The sequence below is a fragment of the Merops nubicus genome, unplaced genomic scaffold (genome assembly GCF_000691845.1).
Source record: "Merops nubicus isolate BGI_N331 unplaced genomic scaffold, ASM69184v1 scaffold4266, whole genome shotgun sequence".
Classification (NCBI taxonomy): domain Eukaryota; kingdom Metazoa; phylum Chordata; class Aves; order Coraciiformes; family Meropidae; genus Merops; species Merops nubicus.
The window spans coordinates 5,023-16,999 of NW_008614188.1; the positions used below are offsets into that span (position 1 = coordinate 5,023).

At 41.2% G+C, this 11,977-nt stretch overlaps 1 protein-coding gene across 1 annotated transcript in view; it reads right to left on the minus strand.

Annotated features, from left to right (window-relative positions):
• Nucleotides 1-369: 369 nt before the first annotated feature.
• LOC103774702 (carbohydrate sulfotransferase 9-like) overlaps nucleotides 370-11,977 on the minus strand; it is a 22,940-nt gene continuing 11,332 nt past the window's right edge. Inside the window, exons 2-3 of the mRNA XM_008942124.1 lie at nucleotides 6,513-7,327; nucleotides 370-516 (exon numbers count right to left, since the gene is read on the minus strand). Of these exons, the coding sequence (XP_008940372.1) occupies nucleotides 370-516; nucleotides 6,513-7,327 (962 nt within the window). The remainder of the gene's footprint in view (nucleotides 517-6,512; nucleotides 7,328-11,977) is intronic.

Consider the following 11,977-nt stretch of genomic DNA (forward strand, 5'->3'; position numbering starts at 1 on the left):
AGCAGTATTGACCCCTGGAGAACTCCACTAGCTACAGGCCTCCAACGAGAGCCTGCATCCCTGACCACAACCCTCTGAGCTCTGTCCTTCAGCCAGTTCTCAATCCACCTCACTGTCTACTCATCTAACCCACAAATACTAACCTTATCTATGAGGATGTTATAGAAGTCAGTGTCAAAAGCCTTGCTAAAGTCAAGGTAGACAACACCCACTGCTCTCCCTTCATCTCCCCAGCTAGTCACACCATCACAGAAGGCTATCATGTTAGGTAAGCACAATTTCTCCTTGGTGAATTCATGCTGGCTGATATACTGATAACCTTCTTTTCCTCCACATGCTTAGAGACAACCTTTAGATTGAGCTGTTCCATCAGCTTTCCAGAGATGGAGGTGAAGCTGACTGGCCTGTCATTTCCTGGGTTCTCTTTGCCCTTTTTGAAGACTGAGGTGACACTGGCTTTCCTCTAGTCCTCAGCCACCTCTCCTGTTCTTCATGAACTTTCAAAAACGATGGAGAGTAGCTTAGCAATAACATTACCCAGCTCCCTCAGCATTTGTGGGTGCATCTCATCAGGTTTGTGGTCATCTAGATGGCCTAAATGATCTCTAACCCCATCTTCATCAACTGAGGAAGAGTCTTCCTCTCGTCAGACTCTCTTTCACCTCCAGGGCCTGGGATTCCTGAGGACTGGACTTAGACTTGAAGCAAAAAGACTAAAGACTGAAGCAAAGAAGATATTCAGTAACTCCACCTTCTCTGTATCCACCACCACCACCAAGGCACCCACCTTATTCAGCACAGAGACCACATTTTCCTGGTCTTCCTTTTCCTACTGGTGTAGTTGAAGAAGGGCTTCTTGTTGTCTTTTGCATTGTTTGCCAGATTTAATTCTAAGAAGTCCTTCTCTGTTTTAGTTTTTCCAGAAGCACCTTGCTCATCCGTGCAGGTCCCTTGCCTCCTCTACTTGATTTTTTACTCATAGAGATGAAAGGATCTTGAGCTTGGAGGACATGGCACTTGAATATGAAGCATCTCTCTTAGACCCCCCCTACCTTCTAGAGTCCTAATCCAAGGGATTCCTCCAAGCAGGTGTTTGGAAAGGTCAGTATTAGCTCTCTTGAAGTGCAGGGTTGCAATCATAGTTGGTTTATAATTAACAGAGGCCTCTGAGACTTGATGCCAATGATCCCCAAATTACCTTTCTCCCTTACCCACTAAACCTACCTGAATGGAAGATGACTTTATTTTTAAGTGGGGAAATGCCTTCAAAAAGTCCTTCACTTTCTATTCACATCTCACTCATGGAGCAGGTGCTTGAAGAACTTTCTCACACAAAAAGCCTTCTTAGAATAGTAGCAATACATCCAGCACCATGCACCTGCCCACAACTGGTGCCTAAGTCAGCATCTGCAGCACCTCTTTGGGGACACCTCACTGTGGGAGCTCAGCAGGAGTCCATACGTGCAGTTCAGGTAACACTGAAGAAGGATATGAGAAAAAAGAGAAGGATAATGCAGTCAAGTGAGGTGGGAGCCAGGATATTAGTCATAGATTTGTGGGTTGAAAGCTTTCCCCATACCTCTGCTAAATCATAGAAATATAAACTGGAGTAGAGGTACCTGGCTTTGGGTGCCCATGCTAAGTTCTGCTGAAACTCCAGTAATGGCTGAACTTTTGAGCCTTTGGTAGGACACCACGAATGATGTGTTAAGATCCTAGTGTGTTAAGATGATCATTAAGAACATCTCTACAGGGTGGGGTGACAGGACTTTTTGAGAAAGCCTTTTCATCTTGCTAGCCTTGGGCACATCTCCAGAAGAAGCTGGAAGAAGGCTCCTGGAGGCATAAAGGAATTGTTCTAGTAATTGTGAGCAAAGGTGAGGCGTGCATGGGTAGTGCCAAAATGATCTTGAGGTAGCTGCTTTTCACAGACCTGATCCTGTGATGTACCACTCATTTCTGAGCTGCTGATTCATTGGAATTTTAGTCTTAGCATACTCCCCGAGATTTATGATCCCTTGGAGCTTTTTCCTTTAAAAATAGTTCTTATTAGGAGCAGCATTGTAATTTATGTAGGTTATATAATTTAATAACTTTTTGTTTTATACTAAAGCATGACCTAACATGTAATTCTGGAAGGAAGGGAGATAAGAAGTGATATGATGGGGAAAAATGATGCCATGCCTACACCACAATCACAGAGCATTAATGTTGCCTTCTTTTCCTGTTTCCTTTTCCTTTTCTTGTTCTACCTTGATGAACCAAGAAAACTGGAGGTCATAGAGTTAAAAGTTTTCTCTATGGTAATAGTATGAATGCAGAAAGAGAATCACCCTCTAGCTGTGAGCCAAGGGCTGCAGTTTGTTCAATAGGCACAGGTGGAGTTCCCTCTTCTTCCCCTTGGACAGAAAAACTTGAAGTTTCATTGCTCATGCTTGTTGTTCTGTTCACAGCTGTCTTGCTTTGGGAAGTTCTCTGAACAAGAAAAGACTAATCATGCTTTACCTGTTCAGACTCACATTCAAAACTGTGTGAAAAATTAGGACTGCTTGCAGGCAGAATCACCCCTTTGAAGTGGAGGAAACATCATCAGTTGTTCCTTGAAGCAGACGTGGTCTCCACTGCTCCCATATACCAATCAATTATTGGGTCTGTTTTACCTTCCCAATGGAAGTATGATGTCAGGTTTGTGGATAACTAACCTGAAAGGATGTGTGTGTGTGTGGCTGTCCATGAGAATGGGAAAATTCTCTCTTATTTTCTCACTGTTGATAGATTTATAAGAAAGCTGCAAGCTTGACTTGGTGAGATTTTCTCATTTCTCTGCTTTTTCTCATTTAGCTCTATCTTTTCTCTAAACTGGAACACTCATTAATATTTGCTAAGTCTTCCAATTCTTTAAAAGTCCTGTGAGACAGATTTATATTAATATAGCAAAGCAGACCCAAATAGATGACAATAAATACAAAGCCAACAACGTGTGGCCTATGTTATGATTTGATGGGACAGCTCTGAGTGGTTTTTTTTTTCAGCAGAGGTTATTGAGAAGGATGAACAAATAGATTAATATGTTAACTCACTACACTTTATTCAGGTAATTAAGAAAGGAAACAAAGCAAGGCAATAAATCAGAAGATGAATTATGGCACAACCTACTCCTTCAAACCCACCCTGGAACCTGAGCCCCCAGATATACCATGCCACCTCCACCTCTGCCCCCATCTGCCCCCACCCACTTTCCTCCCAGGAGAACATCACCCAGAGTTAGCACCCAAAGGAAAGAAGCTCCACGGGGGGTTCCTTTCTAAGCAGAAGCAGGAGGGAGGCCAGCTCAGTTTAGAGCCTTTGTTCTGGGCAGGCTGCTTGTAGGGAAGACAGTACAGGGAGTCTCTGTCCCAGGCCATGAAGAGACAGTCACTTCATCTTCATGAAAGTTTTCAGGTGCATTGCAGTCCTTGTGGCTGATGAGGACACGGTCCAGAGCCTTCATCACCTTTTGTTACATTACAATATCAAGAATGAAATCACATTAAGCCCTTTCACCAAGGAACTTATGATGCTGTCCAGTGGAATGAGCCTTGGGGTCCACCTGAGGAATAAACAAGGCAGTACAGTCCCTGCTCTTCCCTGGGCAATGAGCAGTTGCTCACACATCAGGAAATATTATAGACCAGAGTTTTCCACCAGCATTGCCACTTGACAGCTATCACTAAAAAATACACTCAACTCAAAGCAAGTGCTAAAGACCTTGAGATTTTCTTCTGCAGGCTTGTTTTCTGAGCTCAGCCTAAACTTCCCTGTTGTTTTCCCAAGCTGTGAATGCTTTTCACAACCTGTAGCAGGTCACCATGGTTTCCATTAACTCTGAAACATTCTATAGAGCTCTGACATAGTCATGCACCACTACATGGCAGTCCTTGAGTACCCTGTGTTAGGAAGTATTCTCAAGCTCTCAGAACCAGAAATGCATTAAATTGGGTTGAGCATTAAAAGGTGTCTGCAGGGTGATGTTGCAAGATCATTCAGAAGGTAAGGTCCAGTTTTTCTACTTTCCAACAGAGAGTTTTCTCATTTTGTTAACACTGGTAATGCACAACTTACACCATTGTTGTATGACACTGCTTCCTAAAACTGCTGAAAGTCCTTTGGGAATAGGTACAGAGATTTTTCTGCCTGTTACTGACTGGTGCTTGTGATGAATGAAATGAGCCATCCGTTTTCTGGCACCACTGTGGGAAGAGTATGTGCTCCTGCATGAAGGAGGAAACAAGAATAGAAAGCCACTCATATCTAACAGCAAGAAACTGGAGGGTAGTGTTAACACAAGATAGCAAAGACACCTACCAAACTGTCAGAATCATTTCTTCAGGGTTTTCCTAGTCTGGCTGATGGTGCCAGAAAATTAATGTATCTTTGCTGAAGCTTATAGATCTGGAGGGATCTATCATGTAGATGCAAGTTATGAAGCAAATCTTGTTCCCCTATTCCTCTGAACAATCTGGCAAAGAAAGTAGAAGGACGTAGCTGGAGATGGCTCTGATTCAGGAAAGGGAGAGGGATTGTATCCCTCTGCATAGCCTTGATTTTGATGGGAGTCATTTCCAGCTTCCTCTGCCTGCACACAATTAAAAAGTAAAAAATAATCCATGCCACCTACAGGGTTGCCAAGGGCAGCAAGGCTGTGGGGAAACCAAGTATGGTGGTGGTGAGGGTAAGATTCAGAACCATGAATCATTTCACAGAAGACAAGAAGCTGTTTTCAATAACAAAATTTAACAACAAATATTTTGTTTTGCTGTTCTTGCTTGGTCTTCTCACTCTGGATCTCTCCCTGGGCCAAAGTGGCCCCATTTATGGACTAGTCAGCCATGCAAGAGCTGTCAGATGTACTGAATGGTAGTCCTGGCTTTGTGTCACCATCTGCCATCAAGGAGGGATGCAGAGAGCTTCCTCCTCTGCCTCCCCTGTCACCACAGTCTCATCAGTGTCTCCAGCTAATCTCCAGGATGTCATTGCATCTTCCCTCTGGGGTAGACCACCCCTGCATTCTACCCACTGCACTGGAAGTTCTCTTCACAACCTTTCTGACTCAAAACCCACTTTCCCCAGCCTCCTCTTCCCTCTTCCTTGGCCATGCTACTGGCAGCATTGGCTCTACAGGTTGGTGGTCACAGCATGAGTACCTCATTTTGCCACATCCTTTTCTATGCAACGAGAAGCTGGGAGGCAGCTTTGGATCCAAGACTAGCCTGCCAGCCTTTGTGCATTTGCAGATAGAACTGGTAGGAATTAGGTGTTATATGAGAGATTTTTAAGTCTCATACTTCATATAGTAGCTATCATGGATCCCTCAGTGATCTAAAACCAAAACTACCTAGGAATCAGAGGCAGATAATGCTTTGAATTGCTTCTCCCACATGCTTCTTTGCTCCCTTCACTGTAATTCTCCAATTTATTTGCTCTCAGTCTCCTGTGAGGTGAGAAGGTAACAGGTAGAACAAAAGTGTTATCTGAGGTTACTCAGCTCCACCTAAGTGCCATGCTCAGGTGAGCCCCAAGGGCTCAAGAGCCCCAGCAGGCACAAACAGGGAAAGGCCAAACATTGTCCCCCCTGTGCTGACTGGCCAGGCAGTTGACTGAGTTGCTTCTGGAGAATATATAAGAGTCACCTTTCTGTTGAGATTTTAGATCCTGCACCACCCCAGGTGTACAGTTTAGAAGGTATCTCTAACTAGTCTCTAAAAAACAAAATAAAACACAGATTTCAGACCTTCCCTCTTAAATCAGATCATAGTGCTCACAAACATGGTGAAAAGAGTTTGCAAAGTCACCACGAACACCAGACCTGCTCATCAGAAGAATCTTTGAAGATAGAGAAGGGAAATGCTGGCTGGATTGCTGCCCACTCTTCTGCTTGAGGAATGAGCCTGGTGGGCTGTGGAGAGAGCACTACCAGAAGGGAATATAATCAGGTGTTAAGTTCTGTGTAAGACAGCTTGAACAGCTGAAGTTACTTGTTCCTTTCCTACAGGATTCTCGATTGAGGCTCTTGTAGACAAAGAGTGGTTTGACTCTAAAGCAGCTTATTTATTGCTTCATATGTCTTTTTCTAATTAAAAAAAAAAATTTAATCATTTATATTTTTTAAAAATGGTGTTTTAAAAATATTAATTGTGGAAAACAATTTTCTTTATCCTTCCTCTAGCTCTTACCAACAGACCAAAATGTATCATTTATAAACAGTCTTCTTGAAATAAACATATGCCATTAATGATCAACAGAAGTCAATAATTTCATATAGGTTAAGTCCTGTACAGTACAACAGATCATGGCAGGGATTTGTTACAAGAGTGCTTAGGGTGATAAAACCATGTAAGATCTCAGCAGCAGGCAGTCACCCACCCACCCATCATGCACCTGTGAGGACAAGTTCAGCCTGTTTTGTACAAAGGAAACTGTTCTTTGTTGAGTCTGCATTAGTCATTCAACGAATAATAATCCTCATATTTCATAGTATAGTTGAACAACAAAAAATCCATTAGATACAGTTTTTTGATCTTCTCAATTTGTTCTGAGTTCAATTGTCTGAGATACTCCATGGTGATGTCACCATTAGTTCGTTTCTCTGAGCCATACCTCTTCAGGCTGGGGTACTGCAGGCTCTCTGGTGCTCCAATGACCTTCAGAACGTGCTTGGAATCTAACCCAAGAGTTTCATACTTCCCCAGAACGTCATAGTGGATGTTGCAAGGATCACAGAGCAGAAACATTGGTTTCCAGTGAATGTCCAGACTGCTTGGTGGTTTTGCTGTGATGAAGTTGACAAACTCCTGGAAACTCACTTTTTCAGAAGAATTTTTGTTTTTCCTGAACATTGCCTTAATGTCATTAGCAACAGTGATACTGTAGAAGGGTTCAGAGTGCAGAAGTTTGTCTCTGTAAGCTGAAACCAGCCGTTCCAAGGGATGTCTGGTGAACATCACTTTGGTGTAATTGGTCAGAAATTCCTTCTGTATGGCTGGAGGGTAAGACACCAGCTTTTTAATCAGTGAGGTTTGGTGGATGTGGTCGTGCTCAATTTCAGAAGCTTCTGCCTTCACATCTGCTTGGAGAAGGAAAATAATTCTTTTCCAGTTGGAGCAGCCTACCTTGGGCACCTCACAGTAGATAAATTTATGTTTGTGCTCCACAAAGAGCTGGCTTGCAACGTAAGAATCCAGCCTGCTTCTTAATTTGAGAAGGTTGTTCTTCAGGCAAACAGAAGCCAGCGTGCTTTTGCGATCAGTTTGAATTGCCAGCCAGTCTTCAGTGGGATCAGGGAAAGCACCTGCAAGCAAGAGTGAGATTTAAACTTGGTGTGAAATAGAATCACAGGATGTTTTGGGTTGGAAGGGACCTTTAAGGTCATGTAGCCCAACCTTCCTGCAGTAAGCAGGGACATCTTTAACTACATCAGAGCCCTATCAAGCCTGACCTTGAATAGCACTCAATCTATCTCTTTGCATACAAAACTTAATGAAAATGCTAAAATCAATTTTTTATTTACTGTCTCTGGACTCCACTATGGCCAATATGCAGTCAGACAGCTGATAAAACTTAAAATAAAATTTTAAAAATTAAAAATTAATAAAATTTAATCTTTCAATATGTTACCAATATTACTCTAAGCAAGAAATCCTAACATTTCTAATGTCAACTGCTTCTTGTAGTGCCTTTGCTCTCAACACATTGCTAAGACAGCCAGCAGAGTGACAGGGCCTTCAACATTCTCATAATCTTGGTTAACTCTTAGGCTCTGTAGTTACTTTCCAACACATTTGGGAAAGGTGTCCCTGTTTCTAGAAAACATTGTTGGTAAATTCTTTACTCACCTGTTAGGGTTTTTTGTCTCTTACAGAAAAACCCAAAAAGAAATATCCCAAAAATAAAATTTGGGAGAAGGAAAACTAACACCTTCTGGTTCATATTATTTTCACAGGAAGGAGGATGATGTGATCTCTGAAGTGGAAATCCACCTTTCTGTCAGCAAGGAAAGATAACACAAGTTAGGTTCTGTATGACTGATAGAATAAAGATAACATGGTATTCTCTTGCACAATTTATGACAGCAGAAAGGCTTTTCAAGCCCTGTGAAGACAGGCTTTGTTCATAAGTAAAAATTCTCCTATGAAAATATCCTGTTAAGCCAAACAGACAAATAATATGATCATTTCAAAGTATTACAAAATTCCCCCTTTCTCATTGTTCACGAGCAAACGAGAGCAAAGAAATGAGCACAAGCAAATACTCCTCCCTTCTCCTCATGTAAAGGTGAAGTTCCTCCCAAGAAAACTATCTCTTCACATTGTGTAACAACATCCTCATTTAGAACTACAGAGATGTGTCTTTTTTAAATAACTTTTCTTGTCAGAGTCTGGGAATATGAAGTTTTCTGTAACCTGCAACAGACCCATCTGCAAGCCTACAACATATTCAGGATGAGATTCTTCCCCATCTGTTGCCCTGAAGCTTTCTACTTTGTACAAATCAAATAAAACAAAGAGAAACTCTTGCACACTGCAGCTGAGAATCCCAACTACTAACAACAGCTGAATTCTCCAATTCTCTCTCTCCCAAAGACACTGCAGTGTATATATGTCTGCTGCCATTGCCACTGCAGCATAAGACCCCCAGAATGATTCACTAGGGCAGGAAGAATATAGAAGCAGCAGAGGAAACAACAGAAAAGGACAAGTATGTTCACAGATAAAAGGAGAGAAAGAAAATGCTGTCCAGCACTCAACATATTCCCTCTCCCATTCTCACTCATTCTGTCCCCTTGGAGAGGGAGCTCTCTGAGGCCTCTGTGCAAGCTGCCTGTTACCCCCAATAAAAACCAATTCATCAGCATGCTTTTCATCATTTTTTATTTGAAGTAGCAAAACTAAGTGTAAACCCATAACTACTGGCAAACATGGTGTTCTATTTCTGCCCCATAAGGTCTGCACCATCAAAAAAGTCAAGCAACACTGTTTTCCACTTCTCAGTTCTTCACCATGAACCTGCTGGCAATGAAACCATCATTGCCTGGATTTCTTGATCAGCCTGAGCTTTGCTTTGGTTTGCTTTTACAAATACACACCAGGACTCATCTAGAAGTTATTTGTGGCTCCCTTATCCAGCGTGGATGTACAAAAACCTCAGCTACCATAACAGAAGCTGGTTTCCTCCCTGTTCTGACCCAGCAGCAGAGGCAGCACTCAAGTGCTGAACACGTGCTTGCACACAAGGCTTTCTTCTTATCAGGGCTGATGGGTTAGTCTATCACAGGTCTTTACCAGAATCTCTTCAATCTCACACAGTTAACAGCATTACTAATTATGAAATCTCTCTTGGTGTAGGCCTGACCTGAGGAATGGAGAGGGATGACTGTTCACTAACTCTGACCTGCAAACATCATGGTGAAAAACTCTGCAGTCATCTGTATTAACAGTTTACTTGTGTTTACATTAAACTGTTACAATAATCATTTAAATGAATGTGATATTTTTACACTCAATGGCCTTTAGTCAATATTTTTGCACTTTCTTGGCTGCATTAAACTATTACAAAGGCTACAAGAAAAAATATGGGTGAATCTTCAGCCTTTATCCTTTTTTCACAGCACGTCAATTCTCTCTTCACTGTGTGATTTATTGACCTCTAATGCACCAAAGGTTGTTTTCAAAGCCAGTTAAAGTCTACCACAGACTGTTCATTGATCTCATGAAGACCAAGACTGTGATCCCTTTTCATGGTTGGAAGACACAATTTCACACTATGTAGTAATTAAAATAAATATGACTCTAAATAATTTTGTACAGAGTGTCCTCATTAGAGTATGCTTAGGAGAAAGAGGTTGGGCTTTGTTTACTTTAAATGCTGTCACCTCAGGGTAGTTATTGCTATCATAACATGCCTCAGGAATCAGAAGATGAACTAGATTAATTTATGCTATTGAGATACCTGTTTCATATGTATTTGTTAATTAAATTACTGGTACAGAATAGAAAGTCTGCCATAAGACACATTTCGTGTTGAAACATGTCACTGAGTCACCAGAAGGAAATGGAAAAGCCTTGTCTCCTTGAGGGAAAGAAGCTGTTTATGTGTTTATTGTGTTTTTAAGTCAAACACAGGAGATGACTCCTCTTCTAAGATATTTGCACATTTGTGGAAGAAAAAGAATCATTATTTTAATTTGAGAGAAGAGTCAGACCATAAGGAGGGATAGAATGAGCTCCAAGGTGATGGGTAAATTCTGTCTGGACCCCTGAGAATACCTCAAAGTGCAGACTGGCTGTAAGAGCTAAAACCATCCATCAACAAGTGAATTCAACGTGACAATTTGGAGAAGTTACCTGAAGGTGAAGTCCAAAGGCTTCTTCTGAAGACGTCTTCTGATGGGACACCCCAATACAAAGTTCTGTGTGATGCGAGGTCTCCAGTGATGAAAATCACCTAAGAGCAACCTGAGGAATAAGAGGAGAGAAAATCCTGAGAGCCATTTTGTCAGAAGAGGGATAAATCACCTGGAAATAAAAAAGGGGAGGGAAAAAATCCAAAACAAAACCCACCTTTGTGATACATTCAGTGTCAGTAGATCAAATGAACTTTTGCTTCTGTTTGTTCCCTTTTCCAGATATTTGCAATTTTAGTCTAGATGTTTTAGATGTAACACTAGATATAGGGTGGTATTATTATTATTATTATTCCTTGTTCTTGTTACACATAGCTGTGGGGGGTTTGGTGGATTTTGTTTTGGTTATTTTTTATTTTTAATAAAGTATGAAATCTTCTTAGATTAGATAAAACTGCCTTAGGCTGCACTGTTGCTTGTTTTGCTTCTTCTTTAGATCAGATCATTATAGATTAACTACACATATCTATGGTGTAGTGTCTTGAACTCTGCCCATCTTACTGTCTGGATTCTGCAGAAATCATTTTATGCCTCTTTCTTGCATGTTACTAAACAGTAAATCAGGCAGTAAGGGGAACTATCCTCACAGAACCCTTTCTTGCAGAACCCTTTCAGAAGGATTTCTATCAGATGATGAGAGTTCTTGAGGCAGGTCAGTTAGCTAGTGTGTAATTCTTTCAGTGATTTGATGGCTTTCTAGCTTCTTACCCAAAACAGGCTGGCAGTAACAAGACAAATGCTTTATACAATTCTAAATCTATTATATCAATGTTATTACCTTAACAAACCAAACCCAGACAAAACTGGTAAAGTCAGTTTGGTGAAATTAATTTCCTACAATATAAACCAAAGTTTCTCTGTGAGGGCAACCAGATCAATTTCTCAAGCCAAGAGTGGCAGCAAATGGGGAACAATTATTGGAGAAAACAATGCCAACCATCTCATGTGCGTGCAAGATGGGAAAAAGGCCTGAAACCCTCATAAAGTGAGAAATACTTCTTGAATTCACAGAATTGTCGCATGTGTGAGTTATCAGATAATTTTTTTTCTGTTTAATTGCCTTCTCATGGTTAATTTGTCTCATAATTGCTTTTGATTCAGTTACACTAGACCTTCTGTAACCATCTCATGTGTCTGTTATCAGTCTGGATTTTAACTGTTCATACCTTATGTAGCTACACCACAACCTCTCACAGTTATCCAACCACCAGCTTTGGTTTCATAATGAGTTCCACTTCCTCCAGCCAAAAGGTCAAGGTCAAGGTTTGATACAAAATCTCTCTACTCTTTCAATAAGGAAATATTTAGACAGTCCAAAGATGTTTTAATGATAAAGTCATGCAAGTACACAACCTAGGTCATGACACTCAAAGATCTCTCTCCTGCCTTGTAGGTGTATTCCTAGCACAGCCACCAAAGGAGTAGACTGTGTTGCCTTGAACAGGTATCACTGGTACATTGTTCTGTCTTTGAATTCCTAAAACAAAGACTCATAATATAACATAACATTCCCTAATACTCCTCCTGGAACTGCTGAAC